This window comes from Rhagoletis pomonella, unplaced genomic scaffold, assembly GCF_013731165.1.
Source record: "Rhagoletis pomonella isolate Grant_MI unplaced genomic scaffold, Rhpom_1.0 Rhpom_scaffold_00005, whole genome shotgun sequence".
Lineage (NCBI taxonomy): Eukaryota > Metazoa > Arthropoda > Insecta > Diptera > Tephritidae > Rhagoletis > Rhagoletis pomonella.
In genome coordinates this window covers 51640595-51664036 of record NW_023458559.1, presented here as the reverse complement: position 1 = coordinate 51664036, position 23442 = coordinate 51640595, and the positions used below count along the sequence as shown (strand labels likewise).

The 23442-nt window shown below is 34.6% G+C and overlaps 1 protein-coding gene across 1 annotated transcript in view; it reads left to right on the top strand.

Annotated features, from left to right (window-relative positions):
- Positions 1–23442, top strand: part of LOC118740143 (semaphorin-5B-like) — an 86893-nt gene that overhangs the window by 43590 nt on the left and 19861 nt on the right. Inside the window, exons 2-3 of the mRNA XM_036471636.1 lie at positions 6491–6648; positions 8099–8198. Coding sequence (XP_036327529.1) covers positions 6491–6648; positions 8099–8198 — 258 coding nt within the window. The remainder of the gene's footprint in view (positions 1–6490; positions 6649–8098; positions 8199–23442) is intronic.

Genomic DNA, 23442 nt, shown 5'->3' with positions numbered 1-23442 from the left:
CCCCCTCTGCAGAACTTTTGAACTAGTTCTGAACTGGGTCCATTTTGAACAGATCTGGTAAAATACGTTTTTAGGAGAAAAAATGTCAAGAGGCGATTCATCGATTCATTTATCGTTTTGATTTACCTTTTTTTTCCATTTCATGAGAAGACCTACTAAATATATACTTAAATGATCAGAACGGCGAGCTGAGTCGATTTAGCCATGCCCGTCTGTCCGTCTGTTTGTATGCAATCTAGTCTCTCAGTTTTCGAGATATCCGGATGAAATTTGGTAAGAGGGTGTATTTTTATAATGTATTAATCATTTATCGGAATCGAAAGAATCGGATTACTATACCATATAGCTCCCATACAACTGATTGTTCAGATATAAGATTTTTCGTTATAACTCCTCAATATAAGTAGCTAGGAACACGAAATTTTGCACTGTTATCACTCAATATCAAAAGAATACTTTCAGTGAAAATGGCGAAGATCGGGTCGCTATAACCTATAGCCTCCATACAACTGATTGTTCAGATATGAGATTCTCTATGTATGCTGTGAATATATAAATTATTATACCCGAGAGCACTTATGCAGTTTACTGCATTTGAAACAAGTAAGAAAGTCTAAGCGCAGTTACCCACGAACGTAAAAACGGAGAATGTGTCAGCTGCCACGATCTATCTCATGGGATCGGCGTGTTAACACAAATTCACCACCGCATGACCGTGACGTAGGCGTTGCTTCTCTCTTTTCTATCAACAGAACACTTGATATCTTTCTACGTACTTCTACGCTACGCTACGTACACGTTCGTGGGTAATCGCTCTCTAAGAGTCGGAGGCCTTCTCGCGGAGCTACTTTCGTATTGTTCAGCTTTCACATACTAAAATCGCAAACAGTGAACGACGTAGCGTAGACGTAGGTTGACGCAGAACACGATCTACCTTATGGGATTCGCTTGTTAATGAAAACTCACCTCTGCATGGCGGTGACGTTGTTGTTTCTTCTCTCTCTCTCTATCGACAGTAAATGTGATATGCTGCTACGTACGTCAACGTATGTACGTTTACGCTACGCCGTTGACTGTTTGCGCTTTAAATGTGAGAAACTTTGACGACAGTGCAACTAGCACACCACAAGTTTTGACAGTCCCGCTCTGCAGCCTTTTGGAGTAGTTCAGAGATAGTTCTCAAATATGTAGGTCGGAACTAGCGCTTTCACAGACTGTCTTATAATTTTGCTGCAGGATATAAACAATTGCTTTGTATGGCTGCATGTCGTCCCCACGATTGTTTGTTGATGTACTTGATATTGAATCGTATTTGAGTACCCTGTAGGGAGTACCAGAAAGATCTAGAAAATTATTCAATTTCATAGTTATGTACATCCGAGTACATGTTTACTATAAGAGGATTCACAAGACGTCGTAATGTTTTAAGGTCGCAAAGTTTTTCAACATATGATAACGGTTAAATTGTTTTTAATCTAATGGACAAAATATAATCAACTTTTTTTTACCCTACGAACCATCTAAAAGCATTTTAATCGCTATTTCATACTGAAAAATTTTGAGAGTTTAAGACATTGCGACGTCGTACGTCAAGTTAAAAGTGAATAGTTTTCTAGCTTTTTCTCAGTTAAATAAATTAACAGAATTAATGAATATTGAATTTTTAATTTTATGTCCTTCATGGTCTACCCCCCGGGGGCCACCGGAGACTCGACGGGGGTCCGCGGTGACGTGAAGAAAATATGGGAGTCCATGAGTTGTAAATGGGGGTCCACGAAAATTGCACTTACCGTCACTTAGTGTTTTCATAAGTGGGGAAGCCTCAAAGGCCACATGCAGACTAAACAGAACCGTGGGTGGTATGACAATGAGTGGGGCGAAAATTGCCGTTGGCAGAGATTTAAGCACTTGTGTCTTTTCAATGCTACAGGATAGTACGCCACCATTACTTGTTGAAGAGATTCTATAATGTTGGGTTCCCTGAGACTGAATGCTGATTTGATTTCATCTGGGGGATCTGATCATCCATCTGATCTGGGATCTTTTTCGACTATAGTGGAGATAAGCTTCACTTTTCTGTAGGGGAATATGCTTCGGTCTTCCAGGCTGAGGTAATTGCAATACTCAAAGTCATGGACTACGTGGTGGAACATAGGTGGAGGGGAAGGGAGGACTGCAGTGATAAGCAAGCTGCACTTAAGGCATTGACCAGTCCTCTATTTAAGTACTTCCAAACTAGTTCGGCAATGCAAATCTCGACTAAAATATGATGGTGAACATAACGAGGTTGTTTTACTCTGGGTGCCACGTCACTCTGGAAAACGTGGTTATGAGACATCTGATCATTTGGCCAGAGTTGCCTCAGACCAGGCAATCCTCGGTCCGCACCTCCCACCTTCGGCAATTGAAGCCAAAATCAGAAAATGGGTGAATACTTCGCTCAGAAATGACTGAGAGGCATCGAGGGGATGCAGGTGGGCAAAACTCATGTTGCAGACAACTTGCTAGACTGCGGACTGGTCATTTCACGTAGCACAAATACCTGACTGTGATAGGCGTAAATTACAAGTCCATTTGCCCATCTTGCCTTAAAGAAGATGAGACGGTGGAACACTTTTTGATTAATTCAAACAAATTTTCCGGACTTTGTAGACAAAAGCGCATACCCAGAGGAAGAAGTTGTTTGCCAGCAGGACGGAGATCCAAAGGATGAAGCGAGCTCCGAGTAACATGGAAGCGATTTGGAGGCGAGTAAAATTATATTGGGGTAATATTCCAAGCGAAATCATAGAAAACTCAGTAGAGAGCATTCCTAAAATGGCGAAAATCGCTATTGAAAACAAGGGCACCACAATCGTCTTGATATCAACCTCCTAAAATCTCAAAACAGAAAAGTTCAAAAAGTTTTTGGCGGTGAATCGCTTGTTTCTTTTTTAAGTTTAGTTTTTCTGTATACTAGGTTTTATTCCTATGACAATAAGGACCAATTGCTGAAAATTTCAAAGCAATCCGCTTATTATTAAAAAAGTTATGTTACTGTAAGTAATAAAATGTCATACATGCACTCGGTTTTCATCGCCAGTGCATGTTTTGAATTAAGATATAAAGTAATAGATGGAGTAATCCCAATTATACGATATTTGCCGAATGAATTGCAAATGAAAATCGGATGTTTCTTCCTTGTATTGATTATAATTTTTAAAATTCTTTCATAACAAAATATTTTTGACTCTGTGAAAGAAAGTTTGTTATGAAAATAAACAGATTTTTTCTTTGCAATATGTTTTTTTCTGGTAAAATGTTAAAATAAAAGTGTTCCTTCTTATTTTTGAAAAAAAGTCTCGTTAATTAGACCAAAGTATTTTTACACAAAACAAAATTTATGGAATTTTTCTCTTTTTATACCCGAGCGCTCTTGTGCACAAATATGTTACTGTTCCACAAATGTAGGGGCCTACCTACGCCGCCTCCTAACGGCATATGGATTTTATCAGAAGCTTTTTCATGGCAGAGATGCACTCGTAGGTTTGCCATTGCTTTCCGAGAGGTGACCGCTGTTAGAAAAAACGTTTCCTAATTAACTTCTACAAATATTTACTATAAATTTGTAAAGGGGTCTTCTCCTTTAGTTGCTAAATATTTCCAAAAAATTACATAAAAACAACAAAAACTTTCGTGAAAAAAACTTTTGTGCTAATTTTCTGCAATACCTTTAGGATGTTTATAGAAAAACGATCTGCAAATAGAAATGCGGTTTTTAAATCGAATATCATTTGTCGGGCCCTCCCGATTCGAATTTCTGTAGATTTTTTGGTTATGGTTATGGCTAAGTCTACAACAAAAACATTAAAAATGTGTGCACCCTAATTACCTTTATTGAAAAAGTTTGAGTATGCAGTTTTGTGGTCCATTGAATTTTTTCGAAGAAAAATGTAATCATTTTCTCAAGTGGGGCTAAGAATTTATGAAGTTTCTGTTGAATGCTCATACACAGGAAATCCTTATCTCACATTTTTTTTTCAAAAGTATTTACGGTTTGCGAGCTATCTGATAGCTTTTGGATAAACCGTCATGAAAAATTTATGCTTTAAAAATTACTTAAAATAAATGTTTGTAATTTCATTTACGGTTTGCGAGCTATCTGATAGCTTTTGGATAAACCGTCATAAAAATTTATGTTTTAAAAATTACTTAAAACAAATGTTTGTAATTTCAGTGTTGGTCGGATCGCAGAGTTTCTCTTCGGGTTGGCCTTTGGGTGTTTTCACAAAACTATCACGAATTTCGTGCTGAAACTTGGCGGGGATATTAGGAATCGTATATATTTATACTATTTATCAGTCTTTTCCCTATATATTCGATTTATATTTTGACAATTTCTTTCTCCATCAATTATTTTTATTTCGTTTCGAATCGATACAAAAATCGTTTTTTTTTTTGTTCGATCTGCAAGGTAACTTTCAAAAAAGGCGATCCTAAAGCGAAACCTGTTCCTAAACATTTTCATATTCCTATAGGGTATCTAAATATGCTGCATATAACACATACAACTAAAACATTTGTTCCTATAAAAATATGTATGAATTTAGTATATATGTATATGCATATCCATATATACATACATATATACGACGCTCGTATCTCTGAGTATTGCTTGTTTGCATTTTTAGTAGCTGGTTGAGTTGGTCGATTTAGTTGGAGTTTTCAGTTTCGTTTTGGCAGTTGTTGGCGGTGAAATAGTGCGCGCGCATATTTCGCTACGGAACTACAACTGCGAGAGATTCAAGTGAACGAGCGGTTTGCGCGAAAAGCTAAAATTTTCAAACTCGGGCTTTGTTTACTTTTCTATTTAAGTGATTGATATGCTATTATAAATGGCTATTATGAGAATTGGAGTTAAGAAAAGTGATTAGAAATGAAAAATGATTTTTAGGAAAAGAAAAATTCTGTAAAAAGAATAGACATCGGAAAAGTGATAGATGGAAAAGTTGTGAAAAAATGTGAGTCAATGCAAAAAGCAATAAATATTATAAAAAATATGAATGTAAATTATAAATTAAATCTAAATTGATTATGTTTACATTTGAATTGTTGAAACAAGAAAAAATAATAATAATAAAGTGATACGTGAATTATGTATACATATATGTAAATTTGTTGAACAAACTGTTTTAAAGAACGCAAACATCATTGAACAATAAAGTAAGTCTTTATTAATTGTGATTAATTGTGAAAAATGAAATTTTAGAGTATTTACATATGTATGTGCCCATATGTATGTATATATTATAAAAATTTGTTTTTTTGAGTTGGTTATAGTACTTACAATAATGTATTAAGTTAAGTATGATCAAAACTAAATGTCGCTTTGGTAAATTTGTTCTCAAGAACGCTTAAAACCCCAAACCGAAATGATAACAAACCCCTCGGGACTGTTTTCACAAGAACTAAAGTGAGAAAAAAATTACCGAGAATGTTTTCAAAGGGGATTATATAAGAACAAAGCCCCGGGGAACGTTCCCAAAGCGAACAAGATGCTTGCAATACTTTTGGGGAACATTTTTAAGAGCACAAAATGGGAACAAAAGTCTCCGTAACATTCTGACAGAGAACGAAATGGGGACAAATCTTCTCTGAACTATGAAGAATGGAAGCGAGAGTACAATTTTTCTCATAGCGATCCATTATTTTCAAATGTTTGAATATTAAAAATAATCAATAAAATTGAGAGGTAATTATGCAAATTAGGTCAACGAAAGACTTAAGACAAGAACTCTTCTTGCATAGAAGATGAAAAATTACTGCATAAGTAGACAGTTCGTCCTAATGATAAACGATCTGGAAGTTAAAATGATCGATCTAATTGGTTTAGAACGGCGACGGGCAGAGAGAACTTTTATTCTCCATGCGACAATACAAAATGTATATAAAGCTCAAAAGAGCTTTGCCCGCGGGCAAGGCGGTGCCCATCACCGGTTTAGAATTAACAATCATGGTCCTCACTTACACAACCCAGTGGCGCACTGCCAAATGGGGTCCGTCCCCAATATGCGTTGCGTAATTCATACAAATAATTAATTAAAACGCCGCTAAAGAATTTAGAGTTGTAATCGATTACGACTTGATGCCTTAACCTCGGGCAAAGCTCTTTAAGCATTCTATGCATTTTGTATAGACGCTTGCAGAATAAAACCTCTCTCTGCCAATTGCTGGTATAAGCTGATCCCAGGGTCCGAAATATGTCGGCCTGTATTATTATTAACAAATGTCAAACGACCTGGTACGAAGGTCGATTCGTTATGGATATATGCACATAAGTAATATATACGAGTGTAGAGATACTTAACAAGTTGAAATACAAAATTTTTTACATGCACAAATATTTATTTATAATAACTTACAATGCATATTAAATTGTCTCTTTAAATATGTTTATAAACTATCTATAGCTATTAACAACATAAACTTATTTTACACACTCTCTTTTCAGCATAACAGTCCTGGAATTCCATAAAATGTTAACAGATTTATTATTGTTGCTGTTGCTGACAGCAATGCTATGTCTGCAACAGTGGACAGTAGCTTATCGCCACAAGGCGGCCAATTACGAACTCTTGGATAACGATTCCCGCTTCATTTCATACCAAGGTAAATAAAATGTATTGCATAAAATGTTTTTGTTAATCAAAATATTTTATAAAATTCAGTGAAGAAAGCGTAAAATTGCGGAAAAGAAAAAACTAAAACGTAAATTAAGGGTTTGATTGACTTGATTAAATTTTATTTTGTATGTTTTCGTGGTATTTTACAAATTAAAAAAAAAACTTAAATTGCATAGCAGTATTTGCCTTAAGATTTGTGCAAAGTTTGCTTAAACTCAGCTGCATTTCTTAGCTGTTGCGGCTAATTAAATATTTAAGGTTGATAAAAATACCACAAAAGTGCTGATAACTACATGCATATGAAAATATATATATCCCATACTTACATCACCAATTTACAGTCATGAAAAAAAAATAGAGGCAAACAATTTTGACAAGTATATTTTCCTTTTGCAAAAAAAACCGCATATCGAGGGCTTATATTCCATACGACCTATCTGCAGGTAATACAAAAACTACTTGCTGATGTTTGAAGCCATCTGAGGCTTAACTGTCATCACAATTTTGAAATTCTGCAGTTAATTCTTCTGACAGGCGATATACAAGGCCACCATTAATATCATCGATGACAATTAAGTCTAAGGTGGATTTTTGTATGGGAAGCTCATATCTGTGAAAACTGTAGATAAGCCCTCGATATAGTATGAGGCCATGAGGCCCAGAGTAGTCCCACTGACATTTCAAAAAAAGTTGAAGTGCACCTTAAAATACATTACTAGAATCAAAACGTTAATAGCCCGAGGCACGTCTTTTTAGTATTCTTTTACTAAAATATGTAGCACTACGTACATAGGTGCCATAAACTTTTTAGTAAAAGACCGCATTTATTTTTTATAGATCGTTCTTTCTCAAAAAAATTCAAAAATCAGCTGTATATTTTAGACACTAGAAACTTCTACATTACATTGTATTAAAATTGAATGGGCTACAAAACTGCATACCTAGAATTTTTCTAATTTCTCTGAGTAAAAATAAAAAAAAAATAAAAAAAATTTTACAATTTTAAAATTTTTTGTGATTCTGTACAAAGTTACAAATGTTGTTTTTATGAATGTTAGGCTTTTATAAAAAATTAATTAACAGTAGATAAACAAAAGAAAAATAGCCAAAACTTATAAAAGTTTTTTATTTCTATTATTTTCCACCACTGAAGTACACGAAGTTATGAATCATCTCGGGCTTTCACAAGCAACTCGGATTTGATGTACAGTTTGCAATATTTGCATTCAGCAATGCATTTTTTATGTCCTTCTTATCATAAAACATGGCGCTTTGAAATTTTAAGCGCCTTTAAAACATTCAAAAATGCTCAATTTATGTGAATTTATTTCCGGCAGTTTTAATGTTTCGTCTTTAAATGCAATTCACATTTCCCTCACTCTTTTATGCTACTACATACGTAATAATCGTAGTTTATTAATGTATTTTTTTTATAGATTTGATGTCGACTTCGAAACGTTTCAACGATCTAAATACGACTTACTATTCGCAAATGTTGTTTGATGTGGCGCGAAATCAAGTTATTGTTGGCGCACGGTAAGTGTTTTTATAAACCTGGTTGGATTTGCTAACAATAAGTTAAAACAACAATTGGCGCATAGAGGAAATATTGCTTTAATTTATCCGAAACACCTGTTGCTTTACCCAACAAAAGTGGGTAGGTTTTTATTTGGCCCGGTAAGGTCATTTTATACTCTTATTTGTCGTTGCCACAATGTTTTCGCAAAGGCTGGTTATAAAGATCCCACACCCGAAACGCTGTAAAGTCAATTGTCGTTGGTGGTGTGTACACCTTTCATTAGATATAGGATGACATTACCAGATTTTTTTGGTTTTGATATCCTATATTTTGCTTAGATTCAGCTTTCATAGTGCTACCATGCTGATTAACAGCACCTGTGTAATATTTGGAATTATATGCATTGAAGCAAAGTCCTTTTATAACTGCGGTAAATTGCAATAAATCAATTTCAAAGAGTTTTTCAAATCTAACTTACCACTCCCGATAAAAACGTCAGCTTTCCTTTTAACCAATTTGCGAGAAATTATGATATGTGCCAGAAACAAAATTTTACAGTTGGGCGTTTTTCTTACTTTTAATTTTTTTTTTATTTTATCCTTTACTACAAATTTATTTTATTTTATCCTTTACTACAAATTTATTTTATTTTATCCTTTATTACAAAATACTTTTGTATGAAACATACGATAATCTCACCCACAAGAAAAAGTGCATTGTAGCATACGATAAAATATACAGTAAAGTTTTGGCGTAACTACAGAGATTTTAGGCCGCTGTGGTGTAGTGGTCAGCAGTGCGTGCAACCGCTCCGCAGGGCCTGGGTTCAAGCCCTGGTCAAAGCAACATCGCAAAAACATAGGTTTCTTCTTAACACCGCTTGCCCCTCGGCGGCAATGGCCAACCTCCGAGTGTATATCTGCCATGAAAAAAAGCTTCTCATAAAAATAATACGCCGTTCGGAGTCGGCGTAGAACTGTAGGTCTCCCCTTTGTGTGACAACATCAAATCGAAGGAGAAGCTCGGTCAAACACTAAGTGCAAATTTATTATTATTATTATTATATAGATTTTAGATCGTGGTGTGTAGAAGATATTTCCATCCAAAAGTCAATTTGTTACAGGATTTTTTTTTCGTTTTTCCATATAACATTACATACACATGTAAAATGCTTTAAATAAGTTTTGACTAGAAGAGTGTGTAAAACCCCTGATTAACTTCTTTTAATGAGGGTCCCTCTTGTAGTGTAGTCTTGATAGTTGCTTCTGCTTAATTGCAGCCTTCTAAATTCAATGGCGCACATGACCGTTTTTTGATATTACATTAACTCTTCCATAAAATCATCGAAAACGTGGTTTTGCGTTATAACTCCTCCAGTTATGCAGGAAATTCAGCACTATTTTTGTTCATCAAAAACACGGTTAGCTTTGTCTTTATGATGAAGTTAGAAGCCAAACCACATATCTGAGTAATCAGTTGGATGGAAGCTATTTGTAAGTGTTTTTTTTTTTCATACAAAAAGCGAAATTTACAAAAACATGGCGTTGATTTTTTTTATTTTTTTCGTAAAAGGTCTTCTTCCACAAAAAATTCATGATTATATGGGAAAAAGTACAAAACGCTATGAACAAAAAGAAATAATATTTTTTAAAAATCAATGCCGTTATTTAGCCGCTCAAAAATTGCACTAATTTTACTAGAAAAATTTCCAAATATTCTGGTTCAAAAACTCGAAATTTAGATAAATATTTTTGGAATTTTTCTAAGTTCTGTATAAAGTTTGAAAGTGTGATTTAAATAGCTTTTGTTAAATCATGAACCAAATTTTTATAAAAAAAAAATATCAAAAAAATTTTAGCTTGAAAAACTTTGTAAATATTAAAATCGAATCATCACTCATCCGTTTTTGACCGCCACTTTACATAGCATATGCATATCAAATTTCGCAAAAAAGTACTTCTTATATTCTGGGACACCCTAATGTACATACATACCTTCTTGAAGCATATCTATTATCACAGCATTGCTAAGGTTTAATAAATACTTGTTTCTTTTTTTGTTTTCCAATACATAAAGTATATACATATATATGTATTTGCTGGTTTGGTTGTAGAAGTATGCACGTATGTACATATATGTATGTTTGAGGGGAACGTAAATACGTACACACAAGTAATGTACATACATACATATATATGTACATATAGATATGTAACGACCATTGGAAACCGCTTGAGCCAGTTGATTAAACTGGCGAAGCGAATAAGAAAGGCAAATAAACCATATCTTACTTTTAGAGACCCGGCCAGATATGAAAAACAAATAAATAAACCACGTCAAGAATTATCGCAGTAATCAAAAAGTGAAATCTGTAAATTAGTTGAAAGCGTATGTAGCAGATACTTATACATAAGTTGAAGGATGAAGCTAAAACGCTGGAAAGCAAAGGCACCCAAAGAAACAGGTGGGTGGTTTTTTGGGTTCGTCTTGAGAGCTCTTAAAAGTTTAACTGTGAATGAAAACATTATTCTAAAAGCATGCAATGCATACTCACTTACTGAGCTACTTAATAAATATACAAATTCAGTTAATTTTTTCGGAATTCGAAATATTAAAAAGATGGGGTAATTGTGAAAAATCACCCTGTCTCCACCGAAAACCAAAAACCAGAAATCGAGGAAAATGAACATAAAAGTGTAAAAATTTCATAGAATTAATTAATTAATTTATATTAAAATTCTTTTGTAGCATTTTTTATTTCTTTTTGAAGTTGAGCGCATCTTGTGTTTATAGAACTTTTTATTAAAAAAGTAATTTTTAAGCAAAAAACACAACCGACTTCAATTCTCATATACAAATTTAGGAGAACCGTTAATTTTTTCATGATCCAATGATCGGATCTAAACCAAAATACGAGACGATCCTTAAGGTACATTCTTTCCGATAAAAAAAAATATTAAATCGGTTCACGCGGTCCAAAGTTATGCGGTGGCATACATAAAAGAAGAAAAAATACTCCGAAGAATAGATAACCGCCCCTTTTTTGAAGTCGGTTAAAAATGTTTGAGTTTTTTGTTAGTGTTATGTAAATAAAATGCAATTCAAGAAACTCCATTTTTTTTTTTATTACATACTTAGTGGACATAAAACTTGCTGAAATGTATTTTAAAAAGCGTATTATCTGAAGCAGTGTGATCTAATAATATTTATATATTTAGAAGTATAATAGGGTGGATGGTCACCCTACCTACAGAAATCGAATGCTGGCCAATATCTTCGGCTATCAAAAAAAAAGCATGATACATATTTAATCTGATAATTTCAAACAATTGAAACAGTGGTCGCTACAGCAGACCAATTTAACTAGGCAGTCTTCTTTTATGAGATGATAAGCAAAGTGATTAGCAAGCCTCTGAAGCTTTTTCACACATTGGCCTATGAAAAAATATCTACAAATTAAAAAAAGTCCAATCAAATAAACCAAAACATTTCATGGAAGACAAATGCTTCATTTGTTATGAAAGTATCATAAAAGACTACTAGTAAAAAGTACGCACAAAGCAACAATAAAAACAAAAACATAAAAATAAAAGAAATCTAATAAAAATCGTAGTTTGCCCTTTCAAGTCGATTCCAAGAAATAATTTACTATAAGGCTATGACACTATAGTACGAGTAACTGATAGTAAAAGAATAATAAAAGACACAAAAATGGCGCGGAATAATGCTTTCCAATGCAGATAAGAAATCATACCAACATGTATAGGTCTACAAATACATTAGCACATATACTAAATAAGTTTATATATACTACATATGTATGTATATGTATATGGACGTAGTTTAAATACGCGCTTAGTTTCATATACTTTTTTACTTTACAAATACTGCTTCTGCTTTAATTTTCTTACTGCCACGGGCGTAGACCAAAGTCTTCAGCCGCTTCAATACATTGTGCTCAATTCGTCGGTACATTTATATCAGTTGCAACACATTTTTTTCAGTTTTAACTTGCTATGATACATTCACGTACTACTAGCATTGCATAGTCAACAATCAGTCGTAACAATGTTTGTTTGTTTGTTTGGCGCATGACACATTTTTTTTTATCTTAACTTGATTTGTTATAGTAAAATTTTTAATACGTCAGTATAAGTTCATAGATAGTATAACTGAGGTATATAACCCGTTGCACTTAGAAGCATGAAAACATGCTAGGTTTTACTTCGATCACGGCCCTTAGTCTTTCATCCCATATTTCTGAGTGTATGCATGTAGGTTACAGTTATAAGACAATTGACTTGACAGTTACAATTTTTGTACCTAAAACTCGTCCATATATCTGTAGACCGGCTTGGAACCACGTGTTATGCTACGAATTCTGATGATACGAATAATGAAAAACTATTTTAAGTTAAACAAGTAAAGAATTATAAGTTTCAGGCGAAACCAAACTTTATATACCCGGCGCACGTATTAAATATCGATGTTTCATCTTTCAGTAAACTGCATGATAGGCAAGTGTAATTTTCCCATTGTCAAACAGTGATATGTTGAAGTAATAAGACCAAGTTTTTAGAAATCAATAAGGCGGTTATCGATATATACTTATTTAGTCATAAGTGGGTGGTGCCACGCCCATTTTACAAAAATCAATAACTTTGTATCTTGTTAACTGATTGTTGTAAGTTGGAGTCTTTAGTTATTGAATTATCGGGGTTTTCGTATATCTCAAATTTACCGTTATATGATATAAGTGGCGGTAATTTTAGTCCGATTTAAAAAATTTTCAACATCCATATTTTGCTTTTCTGCGCCAAGTTTGATAATTGTGCCGAGATATTGATAAACTGGATACCGAGATACACATACATATGTAGGCGTAAGTGGGTTGTGCCACGCCTATTTTCCAAAAATTTCCCCAAAATATAATTTTCTGCTAATAATAGTTACTTATTTATCGCAGTTTTCGTATTTCTGTAAATTACCATTACATGGGAGATGGGCGTAGTTCTTGTCTGATTTAAAAAATTTTCAACGGGTTTCTTAATGAGGCTCTAATCAATGTTCGCACCAAGTTTGTTCGGGATTGGTGAAGGAACTACAGGTATATAGCATTTCATCATAAGTGGACGATGCCACTCCCATTTTCCAAAAATTTCATAACTCTGATTTTATGCCAAAACTACTTCGAAAACCAACTTTCAACAATTTTGATCAAGTATTTGTGGAAATATCGTAGTTTTCGCATATTTGTGGAAATATCGTAGTTTTTGCATATTTCGAAAATACCGTTATATTGGAGATGGGCGTGGTCAATTTTTCCTCGAGCTGTCGTGTACACGGACAGACGGACAGACATGGCTTAATCGATTTCTCTTTTCATTCTGTGCATTTATTTATACATTTGTCTATATCTATCTCGATTCGTTTTGGCTATTACCAACAACCGTTATGTGAACAAAGTTAATATACCCTTGTGCACAAGTGCGCGCGGGCATAAAAACTGCATGAGAATTTCCTGAAATTGTTTGGAATCTTAAATCGTTTTAAACGTACCGACGCAGTTTTTTGATCCAGATCATTTAATCATCTAGCCGTAGTTATTGTAAAATATGTCACCCATTTTCTTAATGACAAAAATTAGTTAGAAGTGGTAACTGGATGTTAACGGATGGTTCTGAATTCAACTTAAATATTTTGGTTCGAGTTAAAAAATGTATGAATCGTTTCAGGAAACAACATCTCTTTTGATGACCCATTCTAATGTTCATGTCGAATATCTCGTATTTGTATTTTGTTTTTACTGCCCGCGTCTTATTCTGCCATAATCTTTCAGGTGGCCTCAACCCATAATTTAGTATGTATTAATATTGAAAAGACGTCTGATTACAAAATTTTCAATTTAATATTTTTTATGATAAGCACCATTTTTAGGGCAGCACTTTAGATTCATAGATAACTGATTGTTTTTGTTAATTAGTAGATTAGAGTTTGAGATAAGGTTTGAATAACATAATACGCTTACACAGATTGATGATTTTTGTAAGAATGTCCAAACTGTGAATGCATTTAATAAAAGTTGAAGCGCTCTATGACTATTAATAAAAAGGTAAAATGAATAAAAATTAGAGAAGTACAAAATTTATTTTGATGTTAATTTAGTAGCATTATTTAAAAAAAAAAATGTATCACACTCGAAAAATAACTGTCTCTTATGTTGACGTTTATAAATAAGATAATTTTGAACCTCGTAAAGGCTTCGTTAATACTAAAGCCGCACTGTGAATACTAAAAATTCCAGCAAGTTTTTTATACGCCATTAAAAGTATCAAATATTGCCACAGTGTCACCCCAGTGAACTCCATTAAACAATTTCCACTTTCAGCGTTGCAAATATTGGCATAAGTGAATTAAGTACCTACTTACATAAATTATTGCCGCCCTTGTGCGCTTTGCAAGGAATACGTGTATAGTGCAAGTATATCAAATTACCAATAACTCTGTAACTCAAAACAAGTTCAGTGCTAAATATTGCATCGCTGTAAGACCACTACGTGTCAGGCCAAGATATCTAGTAGATAGCATTGTTTTGCCGAAAGTTAATTATTTCGACGCTATGTGTCACTTTCATTGTGCTACATAAAGACATACATACATATGTTTGTATGTATATGGTGTGTGACAACCCAGTGGGAATTAGGAGCACGTAATAATACCTTATTAGCAACTTACTCTTCACCTGGCAGTCATTACCATTTCCCTGCCGAACGTCCCTTACTTTTACAAAGGCATGGCCGCCTTATGTAAGTAGGAATTTAGAATGTACATTTGGTATCAGACATACTTCTGAGCCGCTATACAAAGTAAGTTACGTGTAATGCAGAGCAGTCGCTCGGAGTAGTTCGGTGCTTGGAAATAACTTCGGCTGCACGTTATTTTGCAACTGACAACGTAATGTGTCTTCGGAGGTGTTCATTTTGCCCTTTACTAGTAGATGACATTAGCCATGATGACAATTTTGGTACTAAAAACTGAAAGAAAACATGGCTTACCTCGGAAGGTGCTTACCTATTTTCCCAGTGGGAAATAATAAAATTTATGTAAGAATTTTGTATGTTTAAACTACTTACTTATGCACGCCCTACTTGTAAGCGTTTAATGCCCTTTGTACCGAAGCAATAAGGAAATTCGATCCTTTGACAGCCGCTAATAATGCACCCTGGCTATAGCTTATCGTATTTAAAGAAGACCTTTAAAATATATGACATTCGAGTGCTACTCATTCAGCACATACTCATATGACCTGGGTTCCCTACTCAACACGAGCATTCAAAGGGCATTCGCTGTGGTCAGGCTCATATTTTATACCCTAATGCGATTGGTTTTTTCGTTTATCAATTGGTGTAAGTTCGTTTTTTTGCTTTTCACTTTTGTTTATTGAAGTTTTTGTGTATGTATGTACATACTAAATATTTCCTTATAAGTATGTACATATGTATGTATGTATGTATATCGTTAATATTTCTTAAATTCGTTGCGGTTTGCCTTCTGCTTGGCATTTTAATGGTTCAATGCTTTCCAAAGTCGTCATAAATATAATATGTATATATTTTGTGTTTATCAACTGGGGGAGTTGGAGAAGTTTCGTATGTCAGATAAGAAGTAGAATACAAAAAAGCTTTAGGTTTTGATGTGAATAATTATGAAAGATATCTACCCAAACGGTCTGAGGCCCAAAATGTCGGTTTGGGATTAGGTTGGGTTAGCTTGGCTGATCCGCACAATCTCACATAGATAACTAGTTCGCCCTTAATGTTACCAAGAGCACAAAGACCTAGGCTTAAATTAGCCAGAATGCATCGTTAGAGAGTTTAAGCAATTTGCTAGTACTTCAGCGCGTTATTTTCATCAATGAGGGGAAGAAAGCAAAGCCAAGGTAGTTGAGTCACGATCATTCAAAATCTGAACAGTGACACAGACGAGTTATCTTCTTCACACGTCTTGCTTTCTTCACTCCACGTCAGTTCTAACTGTAACACATCAGGTGGTGGGATAAAGTGTCCCTTCTAGTATTTTGCAATCCAACTCTGGAAATGCTGAATATATGTGGGGATTTTTGCACTAGTGGTCTTGGCTGTCCTGCTAGATGTTAACGGTTCTCACAGGGATCGCAATTCTGCCCTTAGGTATTTTAGTGATACGTCGAAGTTTATCTTATTTCCGAATGCTTAGTTTACCTCGATTTTGTCTAACATAAAGTAAATTGCGACTCGTTTGTTGACGCATCGACTCTAGTATAGTCCTGCATTGTCTTAACATAAAGCCAGTTTGTCATTAGAGCCGTTACAGACTTAATGGCTACTTGTCTGTCGATGAAAATATTTACACATGTTTCAGATTAAAAATATTTATGCTGCATCAGTTGCAGCTTAGATCACGGCCTTGAAAATGCTGCACCAGACCGAAAGCTTACATATGTGAATATCTGCTCAAGCCCAAGCTCGGAACAAAATACCATCCATATCGTATTAATTGAATCGGAGTCCCTCCTTGCTTCCGTCTTGCTCAATAATGACGTCAGTCGCTTTTTTAAAACTGGCTTCCGATTAGGTAATTTGAATTACTGTGTCCAAAATTATTGTTTTGGCTTCGTGCCGATTTCTCCGCTGAATTCTTCGCAACTAGGCCTATAGGATTCAGAATATTGTCAAACTCCACTCCGATTTAATGAACATAATAACTGATAGATACTTGGCAAAAGGTTTAGTTTTGTAAATCAAATGTGTGAATTGTAAATCAAGGCGAACTTAGCACAGTGCGTAGGCAACTGGTTGAGTCAGTGGGATAATCGGTTCGAATCCTACTGAAAGAAGTCTGATGAGGAAATGTGGTGATTTCCGAAATAGCTATCCCTTCTACCATTTTTTCAAATTATTGTTGCTTTTCCACAATAAGTTTTTCATTAAAAACGGCCTCAAGCTCAATAAAAATGGTTGAATATTTTCAATCGTTGATTAAAAAAAAAAAAAAACTATTTGGAATTTTGAAACAAAATTTACACAGTGTACTTTTTGACTACAAAACTCGGCGCTGCCTGAATATCATTAAAAAATCTGTGTTCGTATGGAAAAGTAGCTTATGTCGAAAGGCTGGCTTTAGTATAAATCGGCATTCGCAGCATACGATTGCGAATGACTCACCGGCGCTGAGCCGTTGAAAAACTTTTGGCAAAAAAACGTGCAAGAAATAGTTCCGATACTAGCAAGTCAATATTCTTGTTAAGTCTCATCCAAAAATTCCTTGTCGTTTAAAGAATAAAGGGAATGCCGTATTATACTAAAGCCAGCCTTTCGACATAAGCTACTTTTCCAAACGAACACAGAAATATTAATCTTGGTAAATTCGAGGCCCACTTGAGGAAGCCTTACCCATGTACGAAATTGTCGTCACAACTTGTGAGAACGTGACAAAGGCCACATATCGCAGCGATAATTGCACTTTCCTAAACAGTAGCTCCAACAGAACTTACTAATTTTTTTGCTGACGACTGCTATTTACATTCTAGGCAGTTGTGCTTTTAAATAAGCAAAACCAAATTAAAAAGTATATGCCAACTTTTTGCCAACATATGTACGTCCACATGTATGTACATAAGTCAATGCAAATGTATCGCTGACAATTCAACACCCGGACGGAGTAGACTTTATGGCTGCAAAAAATCCGCTGACTCCACCGATTTCAGCCAACTGCTGATTGTGCAAAGTCATGAAGTGATGTTTCGTATGAGTGTGATGATCACATGCCCATTTTACTGATAAACTGATGTACATTAGGCATGCTCACAAAAAAAAAAAAACGGAACTCAACTGGCTTAAAAGCTTACTTGGAGAGCAGATATGTATTACGATTCCGATAAAGTATGATATATCGTTGAAAGGTTTGTATATCCCTTAAAGTCAATTTTACTGAAAATTACCTTTTTCGAACAGTAGAATCAAACTATGTACTTAGTTTCTAGCCGGCTAAATTAAATTTTGGTCATCATAAACGTTTTTCAATGGCCTTGAAACAGTGGGCCCCACTTCATAGGCAGGCGTACCAATGCTTTAAAAAGCTGTCTGCGTAATTTATATACGGCTGGCCCAACATACAAGTTTTAGCTGGCCAACACTGCTCTAAAGAGATATGTATATATATTAGGGTGAACCTTAAATTTAGAAAGCAAGTTATAACATCACTTTTTATTCAGATTTTTTAGAAAAATAGTAAGAATGCGGTTTTATAACTTACTCGATTTTAGTATAGGAAGTCCAAGTTTTAAGTTCCTAGAAAATCGCGTTGATTTTTGGAAATTTTTTTCCACGTAGCTTCTTTCATACAAAGTATGTTCGACAATTATTTTTTTGTAGACTCAAGACTCGAAGACTCAACTCTACATCGTTGCTACTCTAGTCGAAGATATCGCACGTAAATTTTGGTCCCGATTGGAGATGGCTAAGGCGTGAAGCACAGGGGTAAAAGTTCAGATTATCCTATGAAGACGTCTTAACCGACTCTAATGGGGACCAAAATTTGTATGTGATATCTTCGACTTAAGTAAGTATCGATTTTGGTATTAAATGAAAAAGATATATCTTTAATTTTTGAAGTCTCCAGAGGCATTTGGCCTTTGACCCCATTGCGACACGCCTTAACCGACTCCAAATCGGTACGAAATTTTATATGTGATATCGGCGACTATGGTAGTATAGATTTTGAGCATTAGATGAAAAATAATTCATTTAAGTTTTTTGAGTCTCGATTGAGGAATCGTCTCCAATCGGGACGAAAATTTATATTTGATGTCTGTGACCGTGGCATAATATACATAAAAAAAATACTTTTTCAACGAAGAAAATCTCACTCTTAAAACCTAAAACTTATAAAGAAAGCGCATTTTAGGGGGTAGTTACAAAATTGTTTCTTGTATGGCGAGTGACCCGGTCTAACGTACATACATACATGCATATTATCATGTAGTGATTTTATATGTATGTATGCGAGCTCATAGACTTACAAAGGAGTGCAGTCATCGTAATTTTTTTCTGTATTTACTATTTACTTATTATTATTGCTCTTTACAATTTGCCGCGTAAATATGCAAAATTGGCGTGATAGACAAAAAATCATATCAGCGACGGGCTTAAGTGACCTAAGAATATACACACATAAGTATGTCTGGGTATTTTGGAAAGTTCTTGAGAACCGAAAAATATTACACATTATTTGGAAATGTTTGCAAATTTTATATCCGGCCATGTTTTGCCACTGCACTGCAATAATAAAAAATGTTGTTTCGAAATTACGGTGGAACGATTTCAGGGTTTTTGTTAAGAGCTTTAGCCGAGCCATGTCTAAACTGTAGTATCATGCATGAAGACAAACTCTTCATTTAGCTTCACCTCATTGCAATTCTCTTACAGTGGGTTAATGTGTAAGGCAGGATATTTTGGTAAAATAGCCTATGTTTTCAAGAAGCGGGCAGTGCAACAAACTGCCGGTGGCTTTCATTGAAATTTTATAAAACCGCTGAAACTTTCATCGGCTACAAAATCTGCTAAAACTGTGGATTGTCATATTTTTTTTATACCCGAGCGCACTTGTGCACAAGGGTATATTAATTTTGTTCACATTACGGTTGTTTGTAACAGCCAAAACGAATCGAGATAGATATAGACAAATGTATACATAAATGATCAGGATAAAAAAAGAAATCGATTAAGCCATGTCTGTCTGTCCGTCCGTCTGTCCGTCTGTCCGTCTGTCCGTGTACACGATAACTCGAGCAAAAATTGAGATATCTCAACGAAATTTGGTATGTAGGCTTCCCTTAATCCAAGGTAGGTTGCTATTGAAAATGGGCGAAATCGGACTGTAACCACGCCCACTTCCCATATAACGGTAATTTCCAGAAATACGAAAACTGCGATATTTTAGTAACTACTGAAGATAAATCACTCAAAATTAGTATTTACAATAATTTTTTGGCAAAAAATAATAATATTATACATTTTTGGAAAATGGGCGTAGCCACGCCCACTTATGGTTACATGTGTATATCTTGGTAACCGCTGTACCAATTTCTACCAAACTTGGCACAGTTGTCGGCCCTGGTACAGCATACAAAATCGCCTAAAATTTTTAAAATCGGACGATAACCACGCCCACATCCCATATAACGGTAATTTAGAGAAATACAAAATCTTCGATAAATCAGTAAATATTGAAGCTAATTTATTCAAAATTGATGCTTGCAACAATTCTTTACCAAGAAATACGTTTGTGATAAATTTTTGGAAAATGGGCGTGGCACCGCCCACTTATGATCACATATATGTATCTCAGTAACCGTTCTACCAATTTGTACCAAACTCGGTGTGGTTATTGTGCTTGCCACATATAAGCAAACCGTTGAAAATTATTGAAATCGGACTAAAATAACGGTCGCTTCTCATATAACGGTAAATTTCAGAACTGCTTGAAACTTCAAAATTTCGAAATCTAAGGACTCTAATTTACTCAAAATTGATACGCCCCGGCTTACCATATAGCCGTAGCTTTCGGTAAGGCGAAAAACATATATTTAATACGTGCGCCGGGTATTTAATGTTCGGCTCTGCCCGAACTTAGGCTTTCTTACTTGTTTATTAAAATCTTTTGAGTGATCCAATGTTTAAGCTGTGTTATTGGGTCATTTAGGTCATTTTGAGATTTTCAAAACTAAAGCGAAATCAAGGCAATGTTCACAGAATAGCAAATTAATTGAATTGATTTCGTATTTCATTGCTATTTGCGTAACCACAAACGCTTACGCGGGCACAATTACACTCGTCCGATTGGTTTGTTGATTTAACAAATTTATTTCTCAAATTATTTACCCATTAAGGAAGTATGTTTTCACATACGTACATATGTATGTATATTTATGTATGTAAATATATACATACATAAATAGATATGTAAACAATCCTTCAAATGAATAGTTCTGTAAATGTGCAAAACTTTACTCTTGATTGCATGTTTTACTTTATTTACGAACAGATATGTATGTATATGGATACATAGTTATAACACAATTGTATTAATTGAAAATACACATTTTTATTGCAAAGCACCACGCCTCATAGGGTTCAGTACCTTAAGCATTTATTACATACATACATACATATAAATATACATATATGTGTATTAGGGCGGGTCAATTTGTATGGATCGTTTTTTTTCTACATCGTTCCTAGCATATTCGGATTCTTCATAAAATTTTAAGAAACAAATTCCTCCAGACCATAGCTCTAAAGTCAATTTCGAGCCTGCGCAATTTTAAAAGAATATATCTTATACATATATAAATATGAATTGCTAAACTCGAAAACGGCTTAACCGATTTGAATATATATATTTTTTTTGTTTTTTATAATATCCGGATGGTTTAAACCAGAAAAAAAATTAGAGAGTTGCCACTTGTTTAATAATTTCAGTATAAGTAAATTAATGAGATAAATTAGATTGTCAAAAGAAAGACGTTTTGAAGGCATACAAGCAAACATATTTTTGAGGGAGCTGCCACCTGTTTCAAAATTTAGTTAAGTTAAATTGGTAAATTAAATACCGCAATATGGGTATCAAATTAAAAAGGTTTAAGAAAGCTTACTGCTGAGAATATTTTTGAGTCGGGTTGCCACCAATTTGTGCCAATACTTTTGTTCGTCACTGTAAGTTAATAAAACTTTAACTTTAAAAACACCAAAAATAATAAAATTTTACAATATTTCGGAATTTTTTTTCGAATCATTAATTTTTTTATGATTAACAATGTATTTTTACTTATGTTGGTTTTAGATCCTTTTTACTTTCAACACGAAATATCTATTTTCTACTTTCTATATTGTCATAGCCATAACTCCCTTTCTATTTTTATGCATCACTCGTCGAAAAACATTAGCTAATAATTGAACATGTCTCTCTGTTCATTGAATATGTGTAATGCATATGCAAAAATGAACAGTAAGTTCTAGCTACTTAAAGCTTACATTTTGTTATACTAAAGACTACAAAACTGCATATTTAGAAAGTTTCTAAGAAACCTAATTAAAATGCTCAGAATTCTGATAAAGCTTTGTCGAATTTTCCTAATACACGTACCTACCTACAAAGTTGCAAATTTTGACATACATAGTTTTTGGTTAGATAACGAGCACAATTTCATAACAAAATAATAAACTTTGAACAAAAATGTATCTTCCCTATTTTTATTTTCGCTATTGTATCTAGTTAAGGGCAATAATTATGAACTAGTGAACCCGCATGGCGTTAAAACGCCCAGAATTGAATTTGCAAAACTTAAAAAATATTCAAAATGTTAGTCAGAGTTAAAAGAGATCCGAGTGCCATATTTCATCAAAACTGTGCGGCCGTTTCTGAGTGAAGAGCAGTCTCGCATAGTGCATGTTTTTATTTTCATCAAATCTCAGATCACCCTATACCGATGAAAAAAGTTCTTAATTAAAAGAATAAAACTATATCACACATCTACAGGCTAAGTTCTTTAATTTGACCTCGCATTTTTTTAATTCCTTTTCAAAAGTATTCTCAAACTAGATGGTGTGTTTCGATCCTATTCTCGCGGGTCTTTTCCAAGGATTGGCGTATTGTGAATACGTGGTATATGGTGGATTCGCCAGGCCTAAAGCCACACTGATAAGGTCCAATCAGTTCGTTGACGGTGGGCTTCAGTCTTTCACACAATACGCTCGATAAGACCTTATAACATATGCTTAGAAGGCTGAGTCCGCGGTAGTTGGCGCTAATGGCGGGATCGCCTTTCTTGTCGATTGGGCAGAGCACACTTAAATTCCAGTCGTCGGGCATGCGTTCATCTAACCATATTCTGTATAAGAGTTTATGTATGCACCTTTTCAACTCCTCGCCACCGTACTTCAATAGCTCCGCTGGCAGGCTGTCTGTTGTTGCTATTCGTACCTCGTCATAGTTAGGTGGTGCAGCATCGACTCCATTGTCATCGACTGGGGGCTCGGGTTCGTCTTCTCCTCTAATTTCAGCGCTGCTACCATTCAGTAGGGTAAAAAAGTGTTCCCTCCATAATTTAAGTACATTCTGGACATCGGTCACTAGGTCGCCATTGTTGTTCTTATAGGAGTTCGCCTTGGTCTTGAAACCTTCCGTAAGTCGCCTAACCCTCTGGTAAAATTTTCGGGCGTT